The sequence below is a fragment of the Sapajus apella genome, unplaced genomic scaffold, assembly GCF_009761245.1.
Source record: "Sapajus apella isolate SASKATOON/1434 unplaced genomic scaffold, GSC_monkey_1.0 scaffold17, whole genome shotgun sequence".
Lineage (NCBI taxonomy): Eukaryota > Metazoa > Chordata > Mammalia > Primates > Cebidae > Sapajus > Sapajus apella.
The window spans coordinates 16,058,815-16,074,790 of NW_022436957.1; the positions used below are offsets into that span (position 1 = coordinate 16,058,815).

At 40.8% G+C, this 15,976-nt stretch overlaps 1 protein-coding gene across 1 annotated transcript in view; it reads right to left on the reverse strand.

The window, feature by feature from the left end:
* RPS6KA3 (ribosomal protein S6 kinase A3) overlaps positions 1-12,281 on the reverse strand; it is a 166,048-nt gene extending 153,767 nt beyond the window's left edge. Inside the window, exon 1 of the mRNA XM_032286095.1 lies at positions 12,257-12,281. Within this exon, the coding sequence (XP_032141986.1) occupies positions 12,257-12,259 (3 nt within the window). The 5' untranslated portion in view covers positions 12,260-12,281. The remainder of the gene's footprint in view (positions 1-12,256) is intronic.
* Between the last annotated feature and the right edge of the window lie 3,695 nt (positions 12,282-15,976).

Here is a 15,976-nt window from a genome sequence, read left to right on the forward strand (position 1 = left end):
ATTAACCATAGTCACCATGTTATACAATAGACCTCTTGAACTTATTCCTCATATATAACTGAAATTTGTATTTTGCTTATTATTGTCAACTCACTTTTGAAAAGAGATCTGGAATTTCCTATAGGAATATAGCAAAATAGGACTAAGGAAGCTAAGTCAGTCTAGCTGGAAGAAGTTAGAGAAAAAGAGAGAGAGAGGGAGAGACAGAGAACATGTGTTGATTGTATGAGTTTCAGGCTTTTCAAAAGTGACGTAACATTTACCTTAGATTTTCTTAACCAGAAATTTGAACCCAACCATCTTGGCTTGGAAAAGGGTATGGAATGTAATTAAACTAAAATTTGTGAATGAAAGTAGAGCAGCATTTTCTTTCTGCCAGATTGCTAATTAAATGCCACGGAAGACTTGCATATTTAATTTTAGCCATGTAAAGAATGTGCAATAGTTGGTAGGCAAGAGTTTTGGCCAGGAAAGAAATGGTTATATTTTTAGATCATTTTGCTACCCCTGTTAATTTATTATCCTGTGATGTAGCTCAAGTGTAGAAATGGAAACGTTCCTTGATTTGATCCAGAGTTAGGGTTTTGCCAGGCGAAAGGGCAATGTACTTGAGAGTATCACCCAAAGAATGGTTGAAGTGATGGGCCGTGAGTTCTAGGCAGAAAAGGGCAGGAGATGGAGGTAGATAAAGGTTGATGGATGAAGACAAAGTCGAGGATGTCAAGGGGCCAGAGTTCTCTGTAATAAGAACAGACGGCAGTGGTAAAAATAGACCAAGAGAGCTGGAAGACTGGGGGTTGTGTTCAGCAGGTTTATTAAATTTGAAATAAAATATGAAATGCAAGTGAGTTGGCCTATTTAAAAAGTTTTTTTTTTTGGCTTTTATGTTGTGAAACATTAGGACCAGAACAGAGAATAAGGCATGGGAATAGAAATCATTCACGCATTAATGCAATAATTACCTTGCTTAGCCCCTCCTATGTGCCAGATACTATGTCGAGTGAGGGAAACACAGTAGTGAACAAGGCAGAAAATTTTCACTTGGTTTGACATTTATACTCTAATGTAGGAGTCAGGCACTTAACAAATAAAATATCAAGTTGTAATAAGAAAAAGAAATTATCGCAAGGGCATAGAGGCATGAGGGCTGGGGAGCTATTTTAAACATGATGGTCAGAGAAGTGAAAGTGGGAGAGGGGAACAGGAACATGAAGAAAATGAGGAGGGAGGAGGCTAAGTAGACATCTGGGGAGAAGGTAAAAGAACACAAGCGCAAACGCCCTGAGAGGGGAATATGCTGGGCAGATCTATCCCTAACATTTGGCAAGCCCAGAGCAAATGGAACACACACAGAAGCCCACGTACTCTATGTCTAAATGTGGAAAGTTATAAAATATTATAAAACGTATTCTTTCATCTTCTTGACATATCAATATTGGCCTAGAAGGCCAAGTCCAGATTTAGGCTCCTTGGCCTCCTCGGAGTTCTGCACCAGAACCTGATGGTATAGGGTGAGCCAGCCCCTGACTCCTGTGCCCAGGCCAGAGGTCAAGCTCCCTTTCTCTTCCCACCTCAGAGTCCTGCAAACACCATGAGGGGTTTTGCACAACGTGGATGGACACCCTGCTTATGTGTCCAAGCTCTGTTTACACAGCCCCAAACAACTGCCCTTTGATGGTTCCCTGGGACTAGGGATGTGCTCATTTGTGATAAGGTCTGCTATTAGGAAGATGGACTAGGGGAGGGGGACCATGGTGCCTGTAGAAGCCAGCTCTTGGTCACCCGGGCAGTGTATTCTGGGGTCCTGGTACCTGGAATGTGGTCTAGATGGCATACAGCCTCTGGATGGGCATAGCCCTTTGGCGGTACTGACTCCTGCCCTGTGGGGAAGACTGTGGCTATGGGGGGTGTCAGAGCAGAACCCGTTGAATCATGGGGCTCAGGGAAGCAGCCCCTTTTGCTGCTTGCTACCTTTGAGTGTGGCATTTTTGCTTGCTGCCTTTGAGGAGGAACAAGGAAGCTATTCCTATATCCTCAGGATTTGAACTGTGATGATGGAGGAGATATGAAGCTTTCGTTCTGCAGAGCGTCTATAAAAAGTAAAGGAAGGAAGAAAAGGAAACCAGAATGTATGGAGCATCTGTGCTGAGCCTGGCTGTGTGAAATACACTTTTGCTTGTGTGATCTAATTTAATCTTCTGAATAACCCCGGGAAGCAGACTTTGTGTGCTCCTGCATAAGGTTAAGAAAATAAACTTAAGGAGGTCACTCCCGTGCCCAGAGTCACACAGCCAGTGAGCTAGGGAGCACAGGCTCAAACCCAGGGCTCTGGCTATTTCTAAAGTCTGTATTCTTTCCATTACAGCACATTGCTTTGAAAGACCTCCTCAAAGAAAGATTTTATTTATAATAAGAGTAAAGAGCAATATAGAAAAGTAAAATCTTACACTGTTCAGAAATGAGAATCACGGCAGGGATCCTCATTTCAGGGCTGATTCCTGTCTTGAGGTCCCTAGATCTCCTGGGAGTCCTTGAAACTAGTACGTGAGTTTATGAGCTTTAGGTATTCTTAAAAACCAAGGTAACACTTATCCAGAGTGAAATGCACAGATCTCAAATGCACAATTTGAAGAGGTGTTTTTATTTTTTTGCAAATGCAAACACTTGTGTAACCACTACCCCATTCAAGACAACAGGGGGACTCTGGCCAATAATAATTTAATTGTACATTTAAAAAGAACTAAAAGAGTATAACTGAATTGTTTGTAACACAAAGGATAAATGCTTGAGAGGATGGATACTCAATTTTCATGAAGTGATTATTATGCATTGCATGCCTGTACCAAAATATCTCGTGTACCCCATAAATATATATACCTACTATGTCCCCACAGAAACTAAAAATACAGAAAAAATTAAAAAAGATACTTATTTTCTCAAAACATGTTCCTTACTCCAGAAATTTCCCTGTGCCTCTTTCTAGGCAATCTCCCCACACAATAGGCAAACACCGCTCTGATTTCTATTACTATGGATTTGTTTGACCTGGTTTAGAACTTCGTGTAAATAGAATCATACAGTATGTATTCTTTCTTTTGTATCTGACTTTTTGCTCAGCACGTTTTTTGAGATTTATCCATATTATTGGATAAAAGGTATGCTGTCCTTATAGCTAAGTAGTATTTCAGTGTATTCATGTATCACAATTTGTTTATTTTTTCACCTATTGATAGGCATTTGGGCTCTTTTCTGTTTTTGGCCTATGAATAAGGCTGGCATAAACATTCCTGTACATGTCTTTTTGTGAATGTGTGTATTCATTTATTTTGGGCATATATCTGTGAAGGGTATTGCTGGGTGGTATGGTAGGGGTAGGTTTAATTTTTTAAGTAACTGCTAAAATTTTCTGAAGTTGTTATAGCATTTTACACTCCTACCAGCAATGTATAAGAGTTTCCATTGATAAGCTTCTTTAAATTTAAAATATTTAATTTTGAAATATTTCAATAATAAAAGAAAGGATAATATTAATAACTGATAACCATGTATCTATTGCTCAGATTTAATATGTTAATTATTTTCTGTATTTGTGTCAGGTCTTAATAAGTGAAATATTATAGATATACTCGAAGGCTGTTTCCCCCATCTTCATCCTTTTCCTCTTTCCTGGAAGTTACCATCATCCTGAAGTTGCTGTGTATCCTTACCATGTCTATTTTTATTTTTATTTGAGATGGGGGTTTGCTCTGTTGTCCAGGCTGGAGTGCAGTGGCACAATTATAGCTTACTGCAGCCTCAATCTCCTGGGCTCAAGTGATCTTGCTGCCTCAGCCTCCCAAGTAGCTGGGACTATAGGTTTGCACCAATGTGCCTAGCTATTTTTTTTTTAATTAAAAATTTTTTTTGTAGTGATGGAAGTCTCCTATGTTGCCCAGGCTGGTCTTGAACTCCTGGCCTCAAGTGATCCTCCTGCCTCAGCCTCCCAAAGTGCTGGGATTATGGGCGTGAGCCACTGTGCCCACCTGTTTTTAAATACATGACATAGTATTTGAACCATTTTCAATATATCAACAATTCCAACAAAGATGATATACTTTTCTGTGACTCCTCTAGGTATAGTATTTGAAATAGCAGCCATCTTAATAAAAAAGTCAATTTAATACTTTAAACATTTTGATTTCCTGCTTATTGTTATTTATTGATTCTAATGTATATTAGGTTGTTTACCCAAACTTTATAGAAAATGGGGAATATTGGAATATTAATTTTTATTTTAAAAGGCACATTATGTGGCAGATGAAAATCTTTCAAAGCTTGGAATCTTTCAAGGGAAAGCAGTGAAGAAATTCCTCGCAGTTGTATTGGTGGAAATGGTAGAGCTGATACAACCCTCCTGTATTATGGATAAGAAAAATCCGAGTCACATACCAGTTGTGACTTGCTAGGCTTTTACAGTTAAAGACTGCCAGCTCAGGACCAGAACCAGGCCTTCTGATGTCCATTCTAGAATTCTCTTGATCACCCCATGCAGCTTCCATGCCACTGAAGGCGATCAAAGATGGAGAAGGAAGAAAGGAGAGAAGAAAATGTGATGTGGAGGCGGGAGGAAGGAAAAACTTCACAAAAACACGACGGCAGAAATGTGGTATTTTAAGGAAGACGTTTGCCCTTCATATGAATGATTCTTGGATTTTTGGTGTATATTTTTGGTAGCAGTATGCGGTGAGTCACTAACAAAGAGCTTAAGACAGATGAGTTAACATAAATGGACCAAAATAAGCTGTGGTCTCTAGGCTGAGCAGCTGTTGGACAGACCTGCCAATATTTTATTTCCCAGAGACACTTGCAGTGGATTAAAGTGAGCAGGCGGCAAATACCTCATTAGAAAATTCCATACCTTTCCGAGTTTCCTGTGCCTGAGGTGTGGCTTTCCAGGAGAAAGGGGAAAACTCCTACCTATTTATTGAAGTTCTACAGTGTGGAAGAGGGTAGGCAAGAGGGGCTTATTGGTGGAGGGATAATACAGAGAGGCAGAGGAATCAGAAAGTCTTAGGTTTTCAGTCCTAATTGTGCCACTAAGCTGTGTAACTGAGGAGGGACTCCTTTAGCCTTCTCTGTGGTTGTTTTTCACCTTCTGAATGAGGAACTTTTATACAGTGACCTCCTAGGCCCCTTCCAGTTTAAAAATTTATAGTTCTTAGGCCAGGCGTGATGGCTCATGCTGTAATCCCAGTGCTTTGGGAGGCCAAGGCAGGTAGATCGCTTGAGTTCAGTACTTTGAGACCAGCCTGTGCAACATAGTGAGACCCTGTCTCTACAAACAATACAAAAATTAGCTGGGTGTGGTGGCTCGTGCCTATAGTCCCGCTACTCGGGAGGCTGAGGTGGGAAGATCACTTGAACCCAGGAGGTGGAGGTTGCAGGGAGCCAAAATCACGTCACTGCACTCCGGCCTGGGCAATAAAGTGAGACCCTGTCTCCAAAACAAAAATTACAGTTCTCATTAAATAAGTGCTCACTTTGTGCCAGGCACCTTGCAAAATGTTTTACATATTGATTTTTCCCTTCCATGAAACCTTTGAGGTTGTTTCAACAGTATTCTCATTTTCAGATAAAGAAACCAAGGCTTAAAGACCCTAAGAAACCTACCTGAACTCACGGAGTGAGCAGTGGCAGAGCCTGGACTCAAACCTGAGACTGTCACGGAAACATGGCTTCTTAATCAGCATTCTGCATTGCCCTTTCTTTCTAAGCAGGACATTAGAAACGTGCTGCCTTTACATCCCTCTTTCTCTCCACTGTTTTACTATGTTTCAAATCATTATGCTTCAATTGCACTGTAGTGGACTTCCAGGTCCTAACTGGAGTGCCTTGCTGCATCCACATAGTATACCATGGACTGTGGATGAATGGCATTAAAGATAGTAAATCAAATTCAGGACACACACCTCATGCAAGACAGAAATAGTGTTGAGTGGAGCATAGCAAGGCCATTTGATTCACAGGATCTTCATCAGCTTGAATAGTTTGTATGTTCTCTCCAGTGGACACTCTGTACCCAATGTTCCAGCTGATGTCACTGGCAGAGACGTCTTAGGAGAAGACACCTTATTTGAAAAACCATTTCAATAACCTCCTCTATCCTGATTTAATATGATATGGCCATGGCAACGCCAGTAATAGTGGCAACTCCTTTGTTCCCTTTTGTGAATGACGCACAATTTAAGCACCTTTTTGCACAGCCTCTCTTCCAGTGAAGACATTAGATGTAGGGAGAATATCGTTATCTTCAATATAAAATAAAATAAACTCTAATTTGTGGGTTATGTTATCTGACTTCTGTTCAAGATGGGTCTTGAGTTGGTTACTTAAAACCCTGTCTTTAAGGTCTACTGGGGATATTTGTGATTGAAATCATACTTTCCATACTTTTTTGATGTCTGCATCTATAGAAATGGAGAAATGAAATAATAGCAAATAATTCAAACCAAAAAGCCAGTGCTGTTTATTTTCTGTCTATTTGGATGTTTTAAACTATAGAAACTTTGACCCAAAAAGGAAAGGAAATAAACATTCAACCTTCTTGTTTTAAAAACCATTTTACTGAGGTGTGATTGACATTCAAAATATACTCAGACTTCTAAGTCAGAAAGCAAGTGTAACAGTATGATAGATTACATTAGTGACCTTACTTCTTCACCTCTTCCTTCATCTCTTCATTTACCAGGTGACCTTGGAATTTCATCCACTGAAGAGGCAGAGTCTATTTTCCTTTCCCTTGAATCTGGGCTGGCCCTGTAACTTGTTTTGGGTGATAGAATATGGTGGAAATGATGGTGGGCCAGTTCCAGGTCTAGGCCTCAAAAGGCCTTGAGTGTTTTCACTTACTTGTTCTGTGTTTCCCATGAGAACATGACCAGGTTATCCTGCTGGAAGATGGGACATGAGGAGCAGAGCTGAGTCATTCTGGTCATTGCAGCTGAGGTTATCCTAGATTAGCTGAACTGCAGATGACTGTAAGATCTATGAGTGAATCCAGTTGAAATAAGAAGCACTGCTCATCTGAGCCCAGCCTAAATTGCCAACCGACAGGCTTGTGAACAAAATAAATGCTTATTGTTTAAAAATGCTGAGTCTTGGGGTGTTTTATTACACAGAATTATGTGACCATTGATAACTGATACAGAAAGTGAGGCTTTAGTTGTCAGGAAAACATCCAGGAAGTACCTAAGGATTGGAAGGATTGCAGGAAGTAGCAAGAATCAAACTGCGGTTTAACAGTAATTTGAAGTCTTAGCAAATCACCATAGTTATGGATTCCCTACCAACAGTTATGCTGCATGCATGTACTGAGTCTAGTATTAGCAAGACTCTGTGCTAAGTAGAATACCTAGTGAATGGCTGTCCAGGAAAAGCAAAAGTCAATGGTGGACCTGATTAAGAGAGACTGACCACGGGAATGAAAGTGGGCCAAATGGCTGATGACATTTATGGTGGTAGAGAAGTGTGAATTCAAGGAGCTGGGTGTGGGGCCAAGGGTCGAGGAAAGAACAATGAAAACAAGATGCAGTTAAAGGCCCAGTTAAAAAGGAAGATACTGAATCTCAGCCATGGAAGAAAATGCCTATATTAGATACAGATATGCTGGGAAATTAACATCTCCAACCCCAACCTGCTAGCAGTAATCCTCAACCAATGACCCCTGCTTTCTCAGCTCTTGGGTAGGGTAACTCTTGTTTTTAAAAAAATAGTTTCTTTTAAAATATTTGTTTATTCTTTTATTTTCCGTTTTTTAGAGGTGAAGTACAAGACTTTAGAGCACCCGTCACCCAAGTAGTATACGTTGTACCCAATATGTAGTTTTTTCAATCCCTCATGCTCCTCCCACCCTCCCCTCTTCTGAGTCTCCAATGTCCATTATACCATTCTACATGCCTTTGTGTAGCCATAGTTTAGCTTTCACTTATAAGTGAGAACAGGCAGTATTTGGTTTTCCATTCCTGAGTTACTACACTTCTAATAATGGCCTCTGGCTCCATCCAAGTTGCTGCAAAAGACATTATTTCATTCTTTTTCTGTGGCTGAGTAGTGTTCCATAGTGTATATATATCACATTTAAAAAATCCACTCATTGATTGATGGGCACTTAGGCTGGTTCCATATCTTTGCAATTGTGAATTGTGCTGCAATAAACATACACGTGCAGGTGTCTTTCTGATGTGATAATTTCTTTTCCTTTGAGTAGATACCCAGTAGTGGGATTGCTGGATCAAATGGTAGACCTACTTTTAGTTCTTTAAGAAATGCTGGGCCAGGCGTGGTGGCTCACACCTATAATCCCAGCACTTTGGGAGGCTGAGGCCTGTGGATCACCTGAGGTCAGGAGTTTGAGACAAGCCTGGCCAACGTGGTGAAACCCCATCTTTACTAAAAATACAAAAAATTAGCCAGGCATGGTGGCAGGCACCTGTAATCCCAGCTACTCGGGAGGCTGAGGCAGGAGAATTGCTTGAACCCAGGAGGTGGAAGTTGGTGGAGGTTGCAGTAAACAGAGATCGTGCCATTGCACTCCAGCCTGGGCGACAAGAGCAAAACTCCGTCTCAAAAAAAAAAAAAAAAAAAAAAAAAAAAGAAAAAGAAAGAAAGAAAGTAAGAAATCTCCCTACTGTTTTCTACAGAGTTTGGGCTACTTTACATTCCTACCAACAGTGTATAAGCGTTCCCTTTTCTTGGATAATTCTGAAGCATGTATTTTATCCCTTCCTCATGATTTCCCCCACTGAATTAAGCTCCAGTTACCTACTCTGGCAGCTAGCTTAATAACGCACTCTTTATCTGCTGTCTTCACTTCCCCACTTACCCCAAGGTCCCTCGATTCCTCTCTGTTCCTTAAACAAGCCCAGTTACTTCCTGCCCTGGGGCCTTTGTGGTTTCACCCTCTGTCTGAAATGCTCCTCTTCTGACATGTACATGACTGGCATCTTCTTGTCATTCCGGCTGAAATTTCACCTTGTTAAAGAAGCCTTGCCTGGTCACCAAATCTAAAGTAGCTTTATCATCTGATCTTAATTTTCATATTGCTTTTTTCACTATTAGATATTTTACTTATTTATTTGTTTGCTTGTTTTCATATGTTGTTGGTAAGAGTGTAAATGGGCACAAAACCTCTGGGAAGGTTGTTAGGCGGTACCTAGTAAAGCCACCTTTGACCCAGCAATTTCATTCCTAAATATATATTTAGGAGGAATGGATACTTATGTGCATCAAAAGGCATATACAGGAATGTTTGCTTCAGCTTTATTCATAACTGGACCAAACCAAATGTTCATCAATTGGAGAATAGATAAATAAATTGTGAAATATTCAGTGGAATATCCTCAATGGAATACTATATAGCAATGAAAGGAATGAGCTGCTGCTACATACAACTACATGGATGAATTTCACAGAAATTATGATGAACAAAAGAAACCTGGCACAAAAGACAAAATATTACATGCCACTTATATGGCATTCAAGAACAGGCAAAACTAATCTATGGTGGTAGGATTTGGAATAGTGGTTACCTCTGGATAGGAGGACATTGGCTGGGAAGGAGCATGGGTTGCTAGAAATATTCTATACCTTGATGTGGGTGGTGATTACATGGGTATATACATATTTAAGAAGTCATTGAGGTATACACTCAAGATTTGTGCATAGTCTATGTATGTCACAGATGAATAAAAAAGTTCAAAAGTAGGTTCCATGAGAACGAGAACATTTTCAGACTTGGGAACTATTGCCTGACACATGGTGTGCCACCCCTAAGAACTCATTGACGAGCAAATGTGTAAATGTAGATTTGCTTTTTTTTCAAAAAATTTGAACTAAAAATTAAGTTTTATTCAATATCTACTCCATGTACTATATATTGTAGAGGAGCCAAATGTGAATCAGCCTAACAAGAAATACACAACTGATTATATAAAATGGCAGCATGTAATAAATGATGTAAAAGCAGATGCTACACAAACTGTTAGCAGAGCTGGAGAGAGAGAGAGAGATGTTTCAGCTGCAGCTTTGGGCAAGTGAGAGTTGTTCTGAGCCAGGAAATGTTCCTGCAGGTAGGGCTGGATCAGTGAGCAGACAAAGAAAAGGGTGGCTGTGAGTGTCAGGGAAGAAAGCCTCAGAGACAAGGAAGCCCAGGGTACGTTCGGGAAATGAAGAAATCTGAAGTGGCTGAAGTCAGGGGAGGAGAGTCACAGGGGAGTGAAAGATGAGTGTCTGTCACGGCAGGCTGGGGCCTGCTCAGAAACGGCCGGGACAACTTTGCAAGGAGTGTGGCCTTTACTCCATGCATAGGGATGAGGTTTTAAAGCAGAAAAGTGATTTTGAAGGGTGAATTTTTATCCTTCCTAAATTAATATTAAAAAATATGTTATAAAAGTCTGAAAAGCCAGGGTACATAAAGGATAAAATCCTGACATAATCACCACTATCACTTTCATGTGTCAACTCTGAGATACTTGAGATATAATTCAAATGCCATCAAGTTAACCATTTTAGAGTGTACAATTCAGCGGGTTTTAGTATATTCACAGGGTTATGGAACCATCACCATTAATTCCAGAATATTTACATCACCTCAAAAAGAAACCTCATACCCATTAGCAGTCGCTCCTCATTCTCCCTCCCTCCAACCTTTGGCAACCACGAATCTATTTTATGTCCCATGGGTTTTTCCAGAAATACTTTTCTATGTGTATATTTATAAATACACACACACATGTTTCTCTCCCCCTTCCCACATGCAAATTGAATTTTCACATACTGCTAAATAAGCTGTGTTGACTCTGATATCAGGAATATATCCAATTGATTTGTGAAAAATTAGTCTGAGTGGCAGGACCAAGAATGGATTGGAAAAAAGAGGTTGGAGGCAGTGAGACTGCTTAGCAATGCCTGCAGTAGGGGAGATCATGTAGGCCTGAACTAGGTTGCCAGTAGTATAGTGGATGCTGTGGTGTGCTTCTTAGATCCCCACTTCAGGAATGAGACATTCATTACCCCAAACGGCAGGAAATGTTGGTGACTGATGGCTCTCAGTGGAATCTCTTTCTGGGACTTGCTCTCATCTGAAGAGAACTTACTATCCCAAAATCACACACTTTCTCTGGAGTAGCCAATATCTAATAATTGGTCAATGGTGAGAGGGGGTGTTACAAAGGCCCAGGCAGTGTTCCCATCTGGAAAATCACCAAAGGTCCATCCTACCTCCAGACCTCCCCTTAAGGTCAACTGATACTTTTGTTATGACTGTGTTGTAGCCCAACATGCCTAATCCTGCTGCCCTTACTGCCCCACAGGTGCTGTTCCTGAGAGCATTCCTAATAAAATTCCTGTATTTAAATCTCTATCTCAGAGTCTGTTTTCCAGGGCACAAAACCTGTGACAAGCAATGAGAATGGAAAAGAAGCTGGCATATGTGGATGTCTTTGTGAAGCAATTGAATAGATGGAGCTTGTTGACTGATTAGCTATATAGGGTGGAAGGGGTTGAAAAGTTAAAGAGAAGAAACAAAACACACACCCCTAATGTACACATGTAATTATAAATGTAATATACACACACATATACATAATATACATGTAAATATATCCTTAGGCACTTGCTCAGTGTCTACTTTGTGCCTGAAACAGTTCTGGCAGCTGAAGATGCTAGATGAATTAGACCTGGTTCTTTTATTTAGAGAATCCACAGTGTTTTAGGGCAGGCAGACAGTAAGCAAGTAATTCCAAAACAATTCATTGAGCATTATGTTAAACTATAGGGAAAGGTGATGAGAAAATATTAAAGGAGTGAAGGTATTGCCAAGGTTTTAAGATGGGCTGTTTTGAAAGATGGTAAATACATCATGTGACATGGAGAATGTAGACGAGAGAGAATGTAATTAGAAAATAAAAATCGAGGTTAATATGTTCCCTGAAAAGTTAGAAATATGGGTTTGGAACTCCTGAGAGAGGTCATGAATAGAAATATATATTTAGGTGGTGTCTATATAGAAATGATAGCTAGTGCCTCAGGAGTGGATGAGATTGTCAGGAGAGATCACAGAAGATGGAAACTTGAGAAAGATATACAGCAGAGCTGACTAAAATCTGAATCTGCCCACCCTATGCCAACACCCATGGCAGACATAGCTAAATGGCCACGCAGCCTCAGAATCCTTCCCAATGCATGCCTTCAGGCAGCTATTATCAATAAATCCACTTACCATTTCTGGTTTCTTCTCAGTCTAGGTGTGGTGAGCAGGAGCAGTGACGGGCCTCCACGGAGCAGTGACGGGCCTCCAAGGAAAAGTGAGCTGTGTGGTTATTAGGTGCAGAGAGAGCATCCAGGAAGGTAGGAGAAGTACTGGGAGAGCAGAGGATCCTGTAAGGAAGAGGAGTGTTTCAAGAAGAAGGAAATAATAACATTTATCGATTGACTAAGTTGAGGACTTGAGGAGATAATGAAATTTGAAGTAGAGGGCAGTGGTGACCTTATAGGGAACAGTTCCACTAAAGTGGTTTTGAGAGAAGTGAAATGACAAAGGTTTGAGTACAGAATGGGAAGTATTTCGAAGTGCTCATCTATAAATGTACTGCTTGAGCCCGTGTTGGCAAGGTTGTTGAACATGCATTTCCAGGACTCACCCCAGAGCCACGACGTCAGGCTGTTCTCTGGTCCCCAAGGAACACTTTGATCAGGGTTATCTGCTACTGGTGGGTGCTCAGTGTAGCAGATGATCTTAATGTCCCTTTCACATACATTCAGCACTCACTATTCAGTATACACTGCTTGCTTCACAAGGAAGCACATGTGACTCTCTGCCTGAGGACTTTCTCTGGCCACTGGAGCATGCTTGACCTGCTGCCAGAAATGCCAGAGTTAATTTCCCAGGGATTAGCCCACAGCCCATGAAGGACATGAGTTGGTGGAGAAATTGCTCGGCTTCTTCACCTCTCAGGTGGAACAACTTGGGGCTTGTTTTACGTAGAAGTTTTGTCCAAGAAGTCTCTAGTAGGATTCAGCCTGAGGCGCCCAGAGTAGGCTCATGAACACACTCTGTGTTGGCTTTCTTCCTTTTCCCGTTCTCCTCTTTGCATTTCCCGAGATAACCTTCACCTAAGCTATTCATACCCATATCCCTGTTTCAGAGTTGGCTCTTAGGGGAACCCAAAACTATGATACTTACGATCTTATTTCTTCTTCCTGGGCACATGGAACAACTACATATTCCAGTGGCTTTTGCAGTCTGGTCGAGCCTATGTGACTGAAGTCATGGGCAGAGTGATCGATTTCACCTTCAGGCCTGGCCACAAAACTCCTGATGTGGTAATCCTCTCAATCTTTCCTTCCTATGGTGATTTCAGAGGCCATGTGTTTAAGATGGCAGCCTCACAAGAAAGAAGCTGATTTCTGAGTCACTAATTAAGACAGACCTACGAAGGAGAGCTGCCCCACCTGTACCAGATTTTGACACGAATGAATGAGAAAAATAGACCTTTACTATGTTAAATAACTGAGATTTTTTTCTGTTACAGCAGCTAGCATTAATTATCCTCATTAATACACCTGTCCTGTCAGTCTTCCTTTACCCAATTCTCCAAAATTGCTGCTCTTCATCCTCCTTTAAACATTTCCATTCCCTAAGTGTGACTGACTACATAGCTGCAAACAGCTGTGTGTTTAACTGAGTAAAGTACACTTAATTGTAAACAATAGCTACCAGATTTGCTTCTGAAAGATAGTTGTGTTTTCAGATGGATTCCTGGTTGGTAGGATCTATGAAGAAGATGTTTCCAAATATTGGAATCTTCTTGGTATGTTTCCGCCATCATTGACATAGCCCACTCACAGCTTGAACCGTATTGTCTAGAAGCAGAAGAAAGAGGGGTCAGTACTTCTAAATTGTTGCTGACTTCTGGCCTCTGCAATCAACGCCACACTCTTTAACCTGGTATTTCCAGGTGTCCACAGTTGGCCCCAATGAACATTCCTACCCTCATCCTCCCCGCACTCCTGCCAATGAAACCTCTTGAATCATACTGCTCGCAACAGGGTGTGCTTTCCTGCCTTGCCACCTTGGGTCTTTCGGTGCCCTCCACTTGAAGTGCCCTTTCTGCTCTTCTGCTCTTTTCCAAACCCAGCCCCTCACTCAACTTCCACCTCCTCCTTAAAGCCCTGAAATTCCATTTTGTCTTCCCTTTACTGCTAGTACTCATTTGGTCGTCAGCATTTGCTGTTAATCATGATTTCCGTCTTTTTATGTGTTTGCGTCCTCTCTTCTGAACTACAAATGAACTACTCAAAGAAAAAATTATGCCTGTTTCTCTCTTCAATCTCTACAGCATTTTTGCTGAGTGCTGGAGACATGATTACTGAAGATAGATGGATGAATATAGATGTAACAATATAACTTGTTAAATATAAAAAACGCAGGCCGGGCGCGGTGGCTCAAGCCTGTAATCCCAGCACTTTGGGAGGCCGAGGCGGGTGGATCATGAGGTCAAGAGATCGAGACCATCCTGGTCAACATGGTGAAACCCCGTCTCTACTAAAACTACAAAAAATTAGCTGGGCATGGTGGTGCGTGCCTGTAATCCCAGCTACTCAGGAGGCTGAGGCAGGAGAATTGCCTGAACCCAGGAGGCGGAGGTCGCGGTGAGCCGAGATCGCGCCATTGCACTCCAGCCTGGGTAACATGAGTGAAACTCGGTCTCAAAAACAAAAACAAACAAACAAAAAAACAAAATAAAACAAAAAAAAAACGCAAAGTCTTGTGCAGACATGCTTTTTTTTTTTTTTTTTTTTTTTTTTGAGACAGTGTCTTGCTCTGTTGCCCAGGCTGGAGTGCTGTGGTGCAATCATAGCTCACTGCAGCCTCGATCTCCCGGGCTCAAGCAACCCTCCCGCCTCAGTCTTTCAAGTAGCGGGGAATTCAGGTGCTCACCATCACACCTGGCTAATTTAAAACATTTTTAGTAGTGATGTGGTCTCTCTGTGATGCCGGGCTGGTCTCGAACTCCTGCCTCAGACTCTCAAAGTGCTGGGATTACAGGCATAAGCCACTGCACCTGGCCCAGACATGATGTTTAAAAAACTTTCATTTGGAAATAATTTCAAACTTACAGAAAAGTTGCAAGAATAAAAATGACGCAAATATCATCTACATATATTTTATCTAGATTCACTTACTGGATACACTTACCTCATTTACTTTACATCTACCTGTATATCTTCTCTACACACACACACACACACACACACACACACAATGCTTTTCTGATGCATTTGAAAGTAAGTTACATACAGCATGGGCCTTTGTTCTTAAATACTTCAGTGAGTATTTCCTAAGAATAGTCTGTTACCTAATCACAATAGTTATTAACTTTCATTTGATTAAGATTGATACAAAGAAAAAGATTGATACAATACATTTATTTAATCTTTTGTTCTCATTCCAATTTTGACAATGGACCCAATAATGTCCTTTATGGCATCTTTTCCCTCCAATATAGGATCCAGTAGGGTCAAGTATTACATTTGCTTGTCATGTTGCTTTAACCTCTTTTAATCTGGAACATTTCCACAGCCTTTCTTTGTCTTTTATGATATTATTTTTCCAAGTTAACTCTCGTCCTCCTGCTTTTTAAAAGAATGTCAGAATTTAAAAAACCTCCTAGGTTTGGCAACCTATTTTATTTGTATATGTACATACGGATAGATATGGAGTGTCTAAATAGTGTCATAATCATTCCCAGTGCAAGACTCCAAACTTAAACCTCCCTTTATTCTCATTCTCAACTTGTAATCAATAGCAATATTTTGTATGCGGTTGTGCAAGAACCTTTGTTTCATTTTATTGACAATACCTTTCTTCTTAGTTAAATAGAGTTGGGGTGGAAGAGGAAATCACAAATCTCTTTCTCTTCCAGCTTCTGCTGGGTTG